The 12510-nt window shown below is 44.1% G+C and overlaps 1 protein-coding gene across 2 annotated transcripts in view; it reads left to right on the top strand.

The window, feature by feature from the left end:
* PSD3 (pleckstrin and Sec7 domain containing 3) overlaps window positions 1-12510 on the top strand; it is a 559602-nt gene that overhangs the window by 63078 nt on the left and 484014 nt on the right. For both annotated transcript variants that reach the window (XM_053578222.1, XM_053578224.1), the window contains exon 2: window positions 1316-2199. In XM_053578222.1, the coding sequence (XP_053434197.1) occupies window positions 1435-2199 (765 nt within the window). In that variant the 5' untranslated portion in view covers window positions 1316-1434. The remainder of the gene's footprint in view (window positions 1-1315; window positions 2200-12510) is intronic.

Here is a 12510-nt window from a genome sequence, read left to right as displayed (position 1 = left end):
CAACATGTGGGTATAAATTCTTAGAATAGTTAACATTGATTGAAAACCTGTACCAGGCACTATGCTAAGAAGTGAAAAAGTCCTCTAGCCTGATTTATCATCTAGATTTTTCTATTCTTATTTCTCTCTTCTTCATTTTCTTCTTTCTATTTTTTTTTTCTTTGGGGGAGGATGGAGGGGAGGAAGAGTGGTTCCAAGTGCTTTTGTCTATTTTGTGCTGGTATAACAAAATACCATAGGCTGGGTAATTTATAAAGAATGGAAATTTAGTTTCTCACAGTTCTGGAGGCTGGGAAGTTCAAAATTAAGGCAGCAGTAGGTTCAATCATCTGGTGAGGGTTGTACCCTCTGAAAGGGAGGAATACTGTGTCCTCACCGGGAGGAGGGCCTCACTGATCACTGCATGAAGCTTCTCTCATAAGGGCCTTAATCCTACCGGTGAAGGCAGGTGCCTTCATGACCTCTTAATATTATTACATTGGCAACACCTGAATTTTGGAAGAGACCCATTTAAACCATAGTACCAAGTATGACTGTGGGGCTGTGAGAATCCTCAAATAACCACAGGATTTAAAGTGAAAATTCATTAAAACATTAAAGTTGTTGACAACTGTTCATTATACCTTTTATGCTAGAAGTCTTCAAAGTATTTTGTAAAAGTAACTCAAGCCAAGTAGATTAAAAATACATTTTGAAGTTTATCAGAAGCATCATTTAGATACGTTGGTATCTCCCAGGTCAGACACCAAATAATAAAAATAGCTAATACAGAATTTAGGATTAAACAATGAAATAAATAGTGTTTTCCTTTCAAGTCTGAGGGAGACATAAGTTAAGAAAAAGTAATTCCGGGCGGTGCCTGTGGCTCAGTCGGTAAGGCGCCGGCCCCATATACCGAGGGTGGCGGCTTCAAACCCGGCTCCGGCCAAACTGCAACCAAAAAATAGCCAGGCGTTGTGGCGGGCGCCTGTAGTCCCAGCTACTCGGGAGGCTGAGGCAGGAGAATCGCTTAAGCCCAGGAGTTGGAGGTTGCTGTGAGCTGTGTGAGGCCACGGCACTCTACTGAGGGCCATAAAGTGAGACTCTGTCTCTACAAAAAAAAAAAAAAAAAGAAAAAGTAATTCCATTTAGACACATGAAGGTGATAGGGGCCAAGTCCTCACGGTCCTCACTTATAGATCATTCTCCACCAATCTGTTTTTGTGGTTCTGTGACATGAGTACAGAGTTCAGTTCCATGGTCAAGACCATGCCCTGAGTCCCCCTTTCTTGAAGAGTCCCCCTGAGTACTAAAAGTGTCCCTTTTGCTTCCTCAGGCCATTGGGGGAACCATGGGCTGAGTCACATCTGCCCACAGCTGCAGCTGTTTGCATCCCTGGGCACCAAGGTCTGAAACTCGACCTTGGCAAGGACCAGCCCTACCCCCTTGGAGGAAATGGCTGGGCAGCCTCAGCAACAGCAGATGAAAACTTCCTTCCTCTTCATCCAGCTGCAGGCTCCCCCTGTCCGGGCTCTCCCCGCCCAGTCTCCAGCCTCTGCAGCCAGCATAGCAGCCCCAGGGGGCCTGGAGGAGAGAAACATGCTCCCAAGTCCCAGGGCGGGCTTCTTGGCAAGCAGGGACCTCGGGAGAACACAGGGCTTGGCTGCTTCTCCTTCAAGCCTGCAGCAGGAGGCAGGCCCTGGGACAGAGCGAGAGGCTGCATTTGGCTGCTCTGCTCTGAAGGAAAAGAAGACGGGGGAGGAAAAGCCCCAGGACCTGGACACGACCAGGGGTGTCTGCGGCTCCCCCCATCGTGGGCATTGTCCACCCCCAGCCTCTAGGAAACTTGGCTGGCAAGAGCCCCTGCCATGCGGGCGTCCTAGCCCAGCTCCCGGCATGAGCAATGAAAGCAGTGATCCCTGCCCAGGTTGGAATCACTGGCCGATCCTGTCTGTCCCCCAGGACCTGTGGGGCATGGACACCCTGTGTGGGAATGCCTTGGGATGCTCCATTCCACGGGCTGTCCTGGCCCATGCTGCTGATGACAGGGAACGGGCCATCCGGAGGAGAGGGGCTACGACCCGCCAGGTGCTCCCCAGGAACTGTGAGGAAGGCACAGGTACTTCAATGCTGGCGACATGGGCACTGGTCTACAGGGACTGCCCTGCCATCCAGACCAGCATGGGCTGCCCAGCCCCACCTGCTGCTCTGCCTCTCAAGGTAGGAACTAGCCTGTGGCTGAATTCTTTGAACTCCAGCCCTCCCTCCAGGAGAAAGGGGACCAGGGGCACAGATGTGCCACCACGGCCAGTTTCTGCCCCTGGGTCTCCCCTCTGCGTGGCTGGGTGGGCCTCACCTGTCAGGGGAGAAGTCCACCAGCCACAGTGCTGGGCTCTGTCCTCCCTGCTCTGCCACTTTCCCAGTCACCGGCAGCATTGTGTTTGGAAGGAGACAGTAACTGTTTCCCTAGATTTCTGCAGAGGATGGGAGAAGAAAAGACAGGGAAGGGAGGGTCCACTGTATAAAGGAGGACCAGAGAGGAGGAAAAAGGAGGTAGCCAGACACAAACCCCTTTGGGGCTTGTAACTGCTTGAGAAATAGAGGTTCATAACTCTAATTTCACTTGAGGGAATTTAGAAGTGGCTAGGCAAGAATCCTCCCTTTCCTTCGGAAAGGGCAAGGGCCAAAGTAGAAGAGGCTCTAGGAGTTGTGGAGGCTTCTGTATCTGGGGTACAGAATCATCCTCCCTTCACCTCTGAGCTCCTGACCTCCAGGGCCCTCATCTACCTCCCGCATTCCCCTTGCCCTCAACCTCCACCGCCAAGTGGATATGTCTCCCTGGATGTGATCTCCCATTGGGCACCAGGAAAGAGAAAGGCCACTCTGTGTGGCCTCTGGGGTCTTTCCGGCTCCTATGGCCTCTGCCTCTGATCGTGGCCTTGCCTGCTCTTTTAGCTTCTTATTCCTCTGCACCTGGCCCAAGCTCCCCATCATGCTGGAGCCTGAAGGTCAGGTGCACTGCTCTCAACATGGGTGGGCAAACTGAGTGCGTGCGTTTCTCCTTTCCCAGAAGTGCTGCACTCTGAGTGTGTATGAGAGACAAGGGTGGGAGTGAGGAGGGGTGGGGGATGAGATAGAGGGAGGGGACTTGTGTGGATGGTCAGTATGGAGGGAGCGCTTAACAACGTTACAGGAGAAATGCATGAAATTCACATAGGGAAAGGAGCCTTCCCTGGCATTAGAGGGGAGCCTACTTCATCCAGATTCCAGGTCTCTCTCTGTGCAGAGGCACACCACCCCCTCTTCCCTTTTCTCTTCTTAACAGGGAGCCTGCATAGCCACAGTTAAAAATCAGTGAGGCAGGACCAGCCTGAGTTCTCTCCGGAAGGGAACTCTTAGAGAAAGAGATGTTCTAGCTTGCTTCCTTAAGGCATAGTTTACATTCCATCCAAATTTTGTATCTTGTTTCCTACAGGGATTTAGGAGGAATAACAAATCCCTACGTCACAGCCCAGCCTCTGTAACGTGGTGTCACACAGCCGTTGTTTGTGTACTTTATTGTTGGTCTGGTGACTTGAGAAGCCCATGTTTTCCCACTCTCCCCTCCTGCCTTCCAGGGATGGGCCAAAACCTCAAAGCTGTTGCCATTTCTCTGGGGAAAGGTGCTTTGGGAGTTGGTCCAAGTGTGTGGACCTCGGTCTTGTTGGCCTCATTTATCCCCCTCTGTAACTGGGCCCCCGGACATCTGCTCCGTCTAAACTAAGGATTGCAGGATTCATGGCTAAAATGTTGGAAGCCTCAAGTCCAAGTCCTTACCTAAAGCATTTCCCACCTTGAGGATAACAATGACATCACCTGCTTCCCAGTTGCTATGGAGATTTGTGGGCTGAAGTGAAAGGGACCCTCAGTAGCCCCCATCTTAGAGAAAGAGAGAAGTAAAATCAGTGGGGCGTCAAGTAGGATGGGGGAACCCACAGAGTCAGAGGTAGCAGGGCTACAAAAGCTTATCCTTGGCCTTGACATTCAGACACTTATTCCTTTTGCTGTGAGAAGAGAGAGGAGTCAGGAATTTAGCACCTCAGATCTACAAGTCCTTTAAATGCTTTATGGCTGTTACTAACCAGGTGACCCCTGCCCAGTGCTGGCTGTTAGAGAAAGAAGCAAAATCAACAGAAATAGTTTTTCTCCTTCTCCAGGTAAGTAACGTGCCACTGGGACTGGAAAGATTAGTGCAGAAGAGTGATCTAAGCCTTCCGTGTGAGAATTTAATTTTATGAGTTGCAGGTAGATATCAAAAGGCTAATAAAAATATCTTCTTGTCCACAGTGGATGATGAGGCCCTCAATTGCACAAAGGGAGAACTTCCAGTTAATGTACCCATGAAAATGTGATCAGTTATATTATATTTACCAACCTGAAGTGTCCAGTTGCCACATGGCTCACGCCTGTAATCCTAGCACTCTGGGAAGCCAAGGCAAGTGGATTGCCTGAGCTCACGTGTTCGAGACCAGCCTGAGCAAGAGCAAGACCCTGTCTCTAAAAATAGCCAGGCATTGTGGCAGATGCCTATAGTCTCAGCTACTGGGAAGGCTGAGGCAAGAGAATCACTTAAGCCCAAGAGTTTGAGGTTGCTGTGAGGTATGATGCCAGGGCACTCTACCAAGGGTGACAAAGTGAAACTCTGTCTAAAAAATGCAATATTGGTTACATGGATGGAAACTCTATTCCTACATGGGTGTTACAGGGTGGGGGCCCTGTGTCAACTTTCCAAGGAAAAAAATCCAGACCTTAAGAGTAAGTTTCTTTCTTTCCAGTATTTCAAATGGCTAGATTTATTCTCTCAATGCTGAGATATCATGGGCTCCAGAGTAAATATTGTTGACTTAACATCTTTCTAAGTAGCCTAAGAAGGGAGTGCAGCTCATCAAATAACTGTGTTGTTAATTTATTCTGTGTTGGGGCTTTAGTAAAAATTATGGCAGCATTCTATGATCTAGAGGGCTTCCCTTACATCTTTCCCTCTTAACTATAATTCTGGGAGGTTACATGTCATTGTCATGCCTGAGGATGGGCACCAATTCCCTGGGATTGACAACTAGGACACAACAGCTCAGGCCCTGCATCTGAGTCATTCACCCTGCAGCCAGGGCGCTCTCCACCTTCTCTCACTGTCTTTCTAGCTGGTGAGATTTGCTTGGAAGGCAACCCCCCATTTCCTGGGGCCTAGTTGCCTATACTGCAGCCCTGATTGCTCTTGTGGAGAGGGCAGAAGAAAGATCCTCAGAAATACTAGGTCTAGTGACCTGGGTTCATTTGAACAAGAACAACAGCTTTCTAGAAGCGCTGATGGCCTGGGTGTGGAGGATGAGGTGTTCTGGGGCAGGGCCATGCCAGCTGAAAGCTTTAAGACTCTCATGCTTCCTCCCTCAGTGTGAATCAGAGAATGTTCTCAAGCTCGGGCCAGAGCTTGCCCTAACTCTCTTAGCCCCCACGTGCTGCTGCCCCTCTGTGGGAACACGAGGAACTGTCACTGTTTGACCTGAGTTTGGGGCTAAAGATACGAAGACAAGGAAAACAGACCCAACTCAAAAGAGAGGAGAAAAAGACCTTAATGATCCATTGGAGAAAGTTCCATATATTTAAAAAAATCATTTTTTACACTGGATCTTCATATCTTACATGATATGTCTTAAAATAGTAGTGACTTTTGATATATAAACAGCCTTAGAAAATTAGTAGTAAATACATTTTTTAAATTTCCCCTCAAATTTCATTTTTATAAATGCTACAAAATTTTTGCCTGTAGCTTGAAATCTACCCCCCAAACTTAGCTTCGTTTTTCCCTTCCCCTCTCTCCCTGGGTCTTCAAAACCAATCAACTTTTTGAGCTTTCATCGGTAGCTTCTAAGAGCATCCAGGGTTTAGAAGACAGAATGAAAATGAACAAGATGGAAAAGGAGTCAGCTGGAGGTTATGTGAAATCAAGACAGGGACTTGGAAGATTTTCCATGAATCTAATACATGAACATGCAAGGTAGGTCTGTTTTTTTACAGGCAGGCCTTGTCTAACAGACTAGAAAAAAATAATTTTAACTTTCTATGTCTTGGATTGTTCTTTAAAACTAATGTCTGAAATGTAAGTCTATAAAGAGCATTCAATTTTTGGTAGAACTCTGTTTAATTCAAGAGATGGAAAGGGAGCTTCTGGTTCTGCCAACTAACGACGTGGCCTCTAACGATAGGTGAACAAATCAAGTTTATCTTATTCATTCTCAGAAGTCTTTCCAGTTCTAACACTCTGTAATAACTAGGAATTGATGAATCCATAAAGGGAATGAATTGCTGAATGAAAGAAAAGTATTAAAACGATTTAATTTCATCTACCTCGGGATGTTTCTCAAGATTAATTGTCTTGTCAAATGATTTCACTATAAGAAATTTAGATATGGAATGGACTTACCTTTCTTAGGAAGAACTGGAGTTTCAGTGGGGAACTAGAAATCCAGAGATAAGAAAGAGTTAGTGCCTTCTTTGAGCCATCTCATCTACCATTACAGGAAGAAAAGGGCAGAGAGTGTGTGAAGGGCCATGCAGGTGGTGTCTCTGTGACATGTAGAAAAACCACTGGATTGAAAGCTCAGACACAGGGGTTCAAGGTAGCTGAGAGAGCCCAACTCTCTTTATTCTTATCCGCCATGTGAAAACACTAAGCTATTTGGTTTCTTCCCTTCCAGCTCCATGAGTCTAAGTCAGGTCTTGTCAATCCACTTGCATTCATGAAAATGCAACCAAGCTACAATTTTTGAAAAGTCACCACATTGGGAAATCTCTCTGTGTTTGGGAAGCTCTTTTATTGGTAAAATTAAATGTCTCTCTGGTATCCAGAAGATAAACAGAAACTAAAGTGCATTTTTAAAAATGTATGCCATTATCTATACAATTTCCTAATTTCAAGTGTTAGATAAGGTTTGACTGGAGAGATTTGCATGCAAAGAATTCCCCATGCAGAATTTTAAGGTCAGTGTTCCAAGCTGTCTGTCCTCTAATGATTGAAATTTCCTTCTCCGACTAGATTCTACTTAAATTAAATTCCCTTCTGTGAGTCAAACGATGACCCCCTCTGGTCTACTTTAACCCCTACCAAGCATTCATTTACCTCATCCAGGGCAAGTACTTCATTACCCAAGCCTGTTTGATGTTTTTTGGCATGTATAAACTGTTCTGCTAATGAAATAGTATTCTAGATAATTCTATCTTTATAGTAATCCTTCTTGATGAGTAATTTAGAATTTTTAAAAAGAAATCAGAACAAAGAGAGAGCATGCACAAAAGCTCACGTCGTAATTTTACCAGTAGTATAAATCAAGTGTGCAATGAAGCATCCATTTTAAGAAGATTCTGGTATTTAGAAGACAGTATTGATCAGACTGAAAAGCTTATCTTTAGTTCATTTTATGCTACACTGCTTTTGACACAGATGTCTTGATTTATTACTTGAATAAATAAAGCCTGAAATGGCAGAATGGGTCTCAATTCTTTTTCATCTTGGGATTTTCCTTGGTGTTCCCATGACAACATTATCTCTCTCCTTTTCTCTTCTGACTCCTTCCTTTGACCTTCACATACACAAGTCCTATGGGTCCTTGTATGGGTGCTGTGCTCACGGAGTCCCACAAGCCTCAGCATTTCCATCTACCTATAGGAAGAGAAGGGCAGAGAATGTGTGAAGGACTGTGCAGGTGGTGTCTCTATGACAGGTAGAAAAACCACTGGATTGAAAGCTCAGACACAGGGGTTCAAGGTAGCTGAGAGAGCCCAACTCTCTTTGTTCTTATCCGCCATGTGAAAACACTAAGCCATTTGGTTTCTCCCCCTCCAGCTCCGTGAGTCTAAATCAATCTTGCCAATCCACTTGTGTTTGTGAAAATGCAACCAAAGCTACAATTTTTGAAAAGTCCTCCACCATATTGGGAAATCTCTCTGTGTTTGGGAAGCTCTTTTATTGGTAAAATTAAATGTCTCTCTGGTATCCAAAGGATAAACAGAAACTAATGGCATGAATGTATGCCATTATCTATACAATTTCCTAATTTTGACTGTTAGATTAGGTTTGGCTGGAGAGATTTGCATGCAAAGAATAGGGTTGAGTTTTTTTGTAGCTATAGAAATAGGAGTTGCAAGGGTTTTCTTCCTTCCATGCTAAAAGGAAATAAACAAACTTGCTGAAAGGGGTTGGTATTTGCTTTTGGTCCCTTGAATCAAATATTTAGCCAAGGGAATATTGAAAATCAGTCCCAGTCAGGAATGAAGACTTAGAATGACGGAGAAACTTGCTCTCACTCAGCTGGTATCAGTTCCCGTGAATCATCTCAGTTAAACTTTCAAGCTTTGTGCTCTTAGATAAAAATCTCCCATTACTTGGAGATTTAGGTAGGACTCTTGCCTATATAAAATAGAAATGCTCAAAACTCTTAATCTCAATTGAGGGGGATTCATTATAAGAATACATATATATAAGTGTAGAGTCTTGCAGAACCCAGAGAGAGGATCGAAACAGGGGTTCCAAATGCATTGGGTCTCTTTTTCCTTCTCTCTTCTGGTATCATCCTTTTTAGTAATCCCCCACAGGTCAGGACACTAGACAATAAATTTGTTTCAATTGTAAGGGAAGTTTGTTAACTACATAAAGCTGCAGTCTCCCACCCCTGGGCCTCATCCAGGCCAATCCACAGCCTGTTAGGAACTGGCGGTCCACACCGCATGAGGTGAGTTGCAGGCAAGTGAATGAAGCTTCATCTGTATTTACAGCTATTCCCGTCTCGCTCACCACCTCCTGAGCTCCACGTTCTGTCACATCAGCAGTGGAATTCGATTCTCATAGGAATGTGAGCTTTGCTAAAACTGGATCTGAAGGATTCAGGTTGTCATGAGAATCTAATTCCCTCCTCCACCCCACCCCATCCATGGAAAGATTGTCTTCCCTGAAATTAGTCCCTGGTGCAAAAAGGGTTGATAAAGTATAAGTCAAAACATTCTGTGTGGGGGGGGTTGAATGCTGTACCTAGAAGGCATTCTCATGTGTTTTAATACGGATTATTTTTTCTTCCTAATTTTGTCTGATTAGTGATGAAGCTTTTGCTTTCTAGGACTATGGTCACTTTCTGGATGAGCTGGATTACTGAACAAGTGACTTCTGCATCCATTCATTCAATAAATATTGATTGATCACCACCTACGTGGTAGGCACTGTTGTAGCAGGAGGATGACAGATAAGGCTATTGCTCATATATTCTAGTAGGGGCAAGGACTTCTAAACCAATACACAGACAGGAAAAGAACGGCTTCACAGCCTTTGTTACAGTGCTCAGGAGAAAAATAAACTGAAGGAAGTAATGGGCTGAGAGGCACAAGAAAGGATGCTTTAGTTTGTGTGATGAGGGAAGGCATGGAGCAGGTGACTTTTGAGCGGAGACATGAGTGACAGGAAAATCTTCCTGGGAAGACTAGTGCTCACATTTCCCATGGGGAAGACTGGTGCTCACATTTCCCATGGGTAAGACTGAACTGCAAGGCTGTTCAAGCTGGTCACTCGTCAAGCAATGGTTGCTTGACATCGTTGGAACATCAATCCAACGTAGAATAAAATTCCAAATTATCTTCAAAGTCATAAATATAGCCTAGTGGTGCTTTTAGAAAACTGTTTTTCTTATGATTTAGAGTAACATTTAAAAAGTTCTTGGGTAGGTCCATGCCCAAGAATTATGGCAATTTTTCTCTTTGGTAAGCTTGTTAACCTAATTTTTCTAGACCTACTTTGTGAATAATCTTTGTGTGTGATGTCCCCACAACTGCAATAAGTATTATCCTAGAGACCCAGCTCTACTGTTTGCTTTAAACAACCTACAAATAAATATTTTCAACTGGAATAAATCATGCCTGCTTTTCTTTCCTTGGCATTTTAGAAAGCTAATGGCACCATTCTTACTTTTCTCATCCTCAATCTTTTCATACTGTTTTGCGAACCGCATTTGGCTGGCACCTGCCTTTTGTTCATTTATTGTGTAGTTCATCTACTGTGTTTGTAGCCTCTGAAGCTCTTTGGGGAAAAAGCATTTCATAAATCTAATTAGGAGCTATGTATTTAAAGTAAAAGCAGGAATTATATGGTTGACTTACCTGTAAATTATGTTATGCATCATTAAATTAAGTGCTACTGTAGGTCCTTTAAAAACACATAAAACAGAGAAGATTCTTTTTCTGCTCACTGCAAGCTTGATGTTTAAAGCAGACATATGCAAAGTGTCTGGCAAAGTCTAAGGCAAATATATATGCAAAGAGGCATTTTAAGACATACACACAATGAAACATCCATGGGATACGTCCATAGGCTAAATACTTTGTGTAATCATCTGTGTAGGCCTTCAGGGGGTGATGGCTGAACAAGGAAAGTTGTTCTGATTACAATCCAGACATCATAATTTGAGAAGGAAAGTCACCATCTTTTGTCCATTTAGTCAGGGAAAAATTCTTTTTTTTTTTTTTTTGAGACAGAGCCTCAAGCTGTCGCCCTGGGTAGAGTACTGTGGCATCACAGCTCACAGCAACCTCCAACTCCTCAGCTTAAGTGATTATCTTGTCTCAGCCTCCCGAGTAGCTGGGACTACAGGTGCCTGCCACAATGCCCAGCTATTTTTTGGTTGTAGTTGTCATTATTGTTTGGCAGGCCTGGGCTGGATTCCAACCCACCACCTCTGGCGTTTTGTGGCTGGCGCCTTAGCAGCTTGAGCTACAGGCACCGAGCCAGGGAAAAATTTTTAATGGAGACAGACTTCAGAGATCATTAGAATGAAGAAAGAAGTAGCTTGGTAAATTCAAAGAATGTAAAGAGGATTTGAGTTACCGTCTTGTCCCAAGTTCACATGTGAATTTCATAATTTGTTATGAAGGAACACAGTGGCAATCTGATCATACTTACAGAGAGTGAATTTGTTGTCCAACCTGAAAATTAAGATTTCTGGTTTGTAAATTTGTATGTTTTACCCAAGGGTATACAAAATAAATTAAAAATAGTTCACTACATTTATGGAAAACCAGAAAAGTCTATGAAACCAAGTACCTATTTTAGCATAAAAATAGGCACCATTGAATATAACAGAACATTGGAAAATTTAGAATCAAGACCAGCAAACCGTGGTCTATGTATTAGAGAGTGGTGCGATCCCACGGGCCCTGGGGGATTGCTCCTCATCCCAAAAGGTTTCCAGTCCCAGGTGCCACACAGTAATGGCAACTGAATAAAGCCACTCTGTAAGATGTTGCTAAGAGATGGCAGAAACCCAGGCATGGGGTGTGTAAATTTGATCCAAGTCAGTGAATCTGAAGCTGTTTCCTGGTCAGAACATACCGGGAGGTGGGGAGTTGGGGGTGGGCTTGGAATGCTTCTTTGAATGAGGCTCTTGGGCTAGGACTGCAATCTTGCTGTAGCACATAAACAATTTTGATGTTTAGATAGCAAAGCAAAGCAGGCGATCCAGTGGGGTGTGAGCAGACTGTGACCCCTGAACATAAATGAAGTTTAGAAGTTAGTGACACCTCTTTAACAATACATCAGTTCACAACAGGAATGGACAGGTTGGCTTTTCTGCCTCTTTTCCTCCCAGATGAGGTGATTATTAAGACTTCTCTGGCCTAGCTGAATCATGAAGACAGCTGAAGAATTCATAGCGTTAATTTCTCTCATTTTTCAGGCATTGTCACAGATGAAACAAAGAGTCTTTGCCTTACGAAAAAATGAGTTATTATCCTGTTGAAAACAGGAAAAAGAACAAAATAAGTTACTCATGAACTATAAGGATAGCATGTTTGAAAATTCAACCTATCCTTTCACCTGCGGGGGGCAAGACGGAATCATAAGAGGGACTTTACCTAACAAATGCAATCAGTGTAACCTGGTTTCTTGTACCCTCAAAGAATCCCCAACAATAAAAAATAAAATAAAATACAAAATAAAAAGAAAGAAAGAGCCATTTCATTATTCTTAATAAAATCACATTAAAACCTAGCTCCAAATCCTTACCCTGCTGGACTAGCAAGAAATTTAATCTCCGATAGTTTCAGGGTTTCCTAGCCAGTAACATTGGACCAAAGGTCAGGAAATTTCTGTAGTACGAAAGCATCCTTGAGTTTTTGCATTGACTTTGTCCTTTCAACACAAGGTCAGTATAATCCAGTGGTAAAGACCATAGACTCTTGTTCCAGACTCTGGGGGAGGCCCTGGCTCTGCCCTTGCAGCTGTGTAACCTTGGGTAAATTCCCTACCCACCCTGTGCCTCAGTTTCCTCATCTGTAAAACAGAGGTGACAGAAAGTCAGGGTTAAGTGAGTTACAGTATGTGCAGTGTTTGGAACCGTGCCTGGCGCAGCATGTTCCTACCCTGGGGAGCCTCCCTGGTTTGATCTCCAGTCCTCCATACACCCTCATTTTTGCTCAGCTGCCTCCCAGCCTAGGCTGTGCACCTCCATATATGGCAAG

The sequence above is a fragment of the Nycticebus coucang genome, chromosome 24 (assembly GCF_027406575.1).
Source record: "Nycticebus coucang isolate mNycCou1 chromosome 24, mNycCou1.pri, whole genome shotgun sequence".
Classification (NCBI taxonomy): Eukaryota; Metazoa; Chordata; class Mammalia; order Primates; family Lorisidae; genus Nycticebus; species Nycticebus coucang.
Note: the sequence above shows the minus strand (reverse complement) of the source record. Positions and strands in the feature narration are given on the sequence as shown.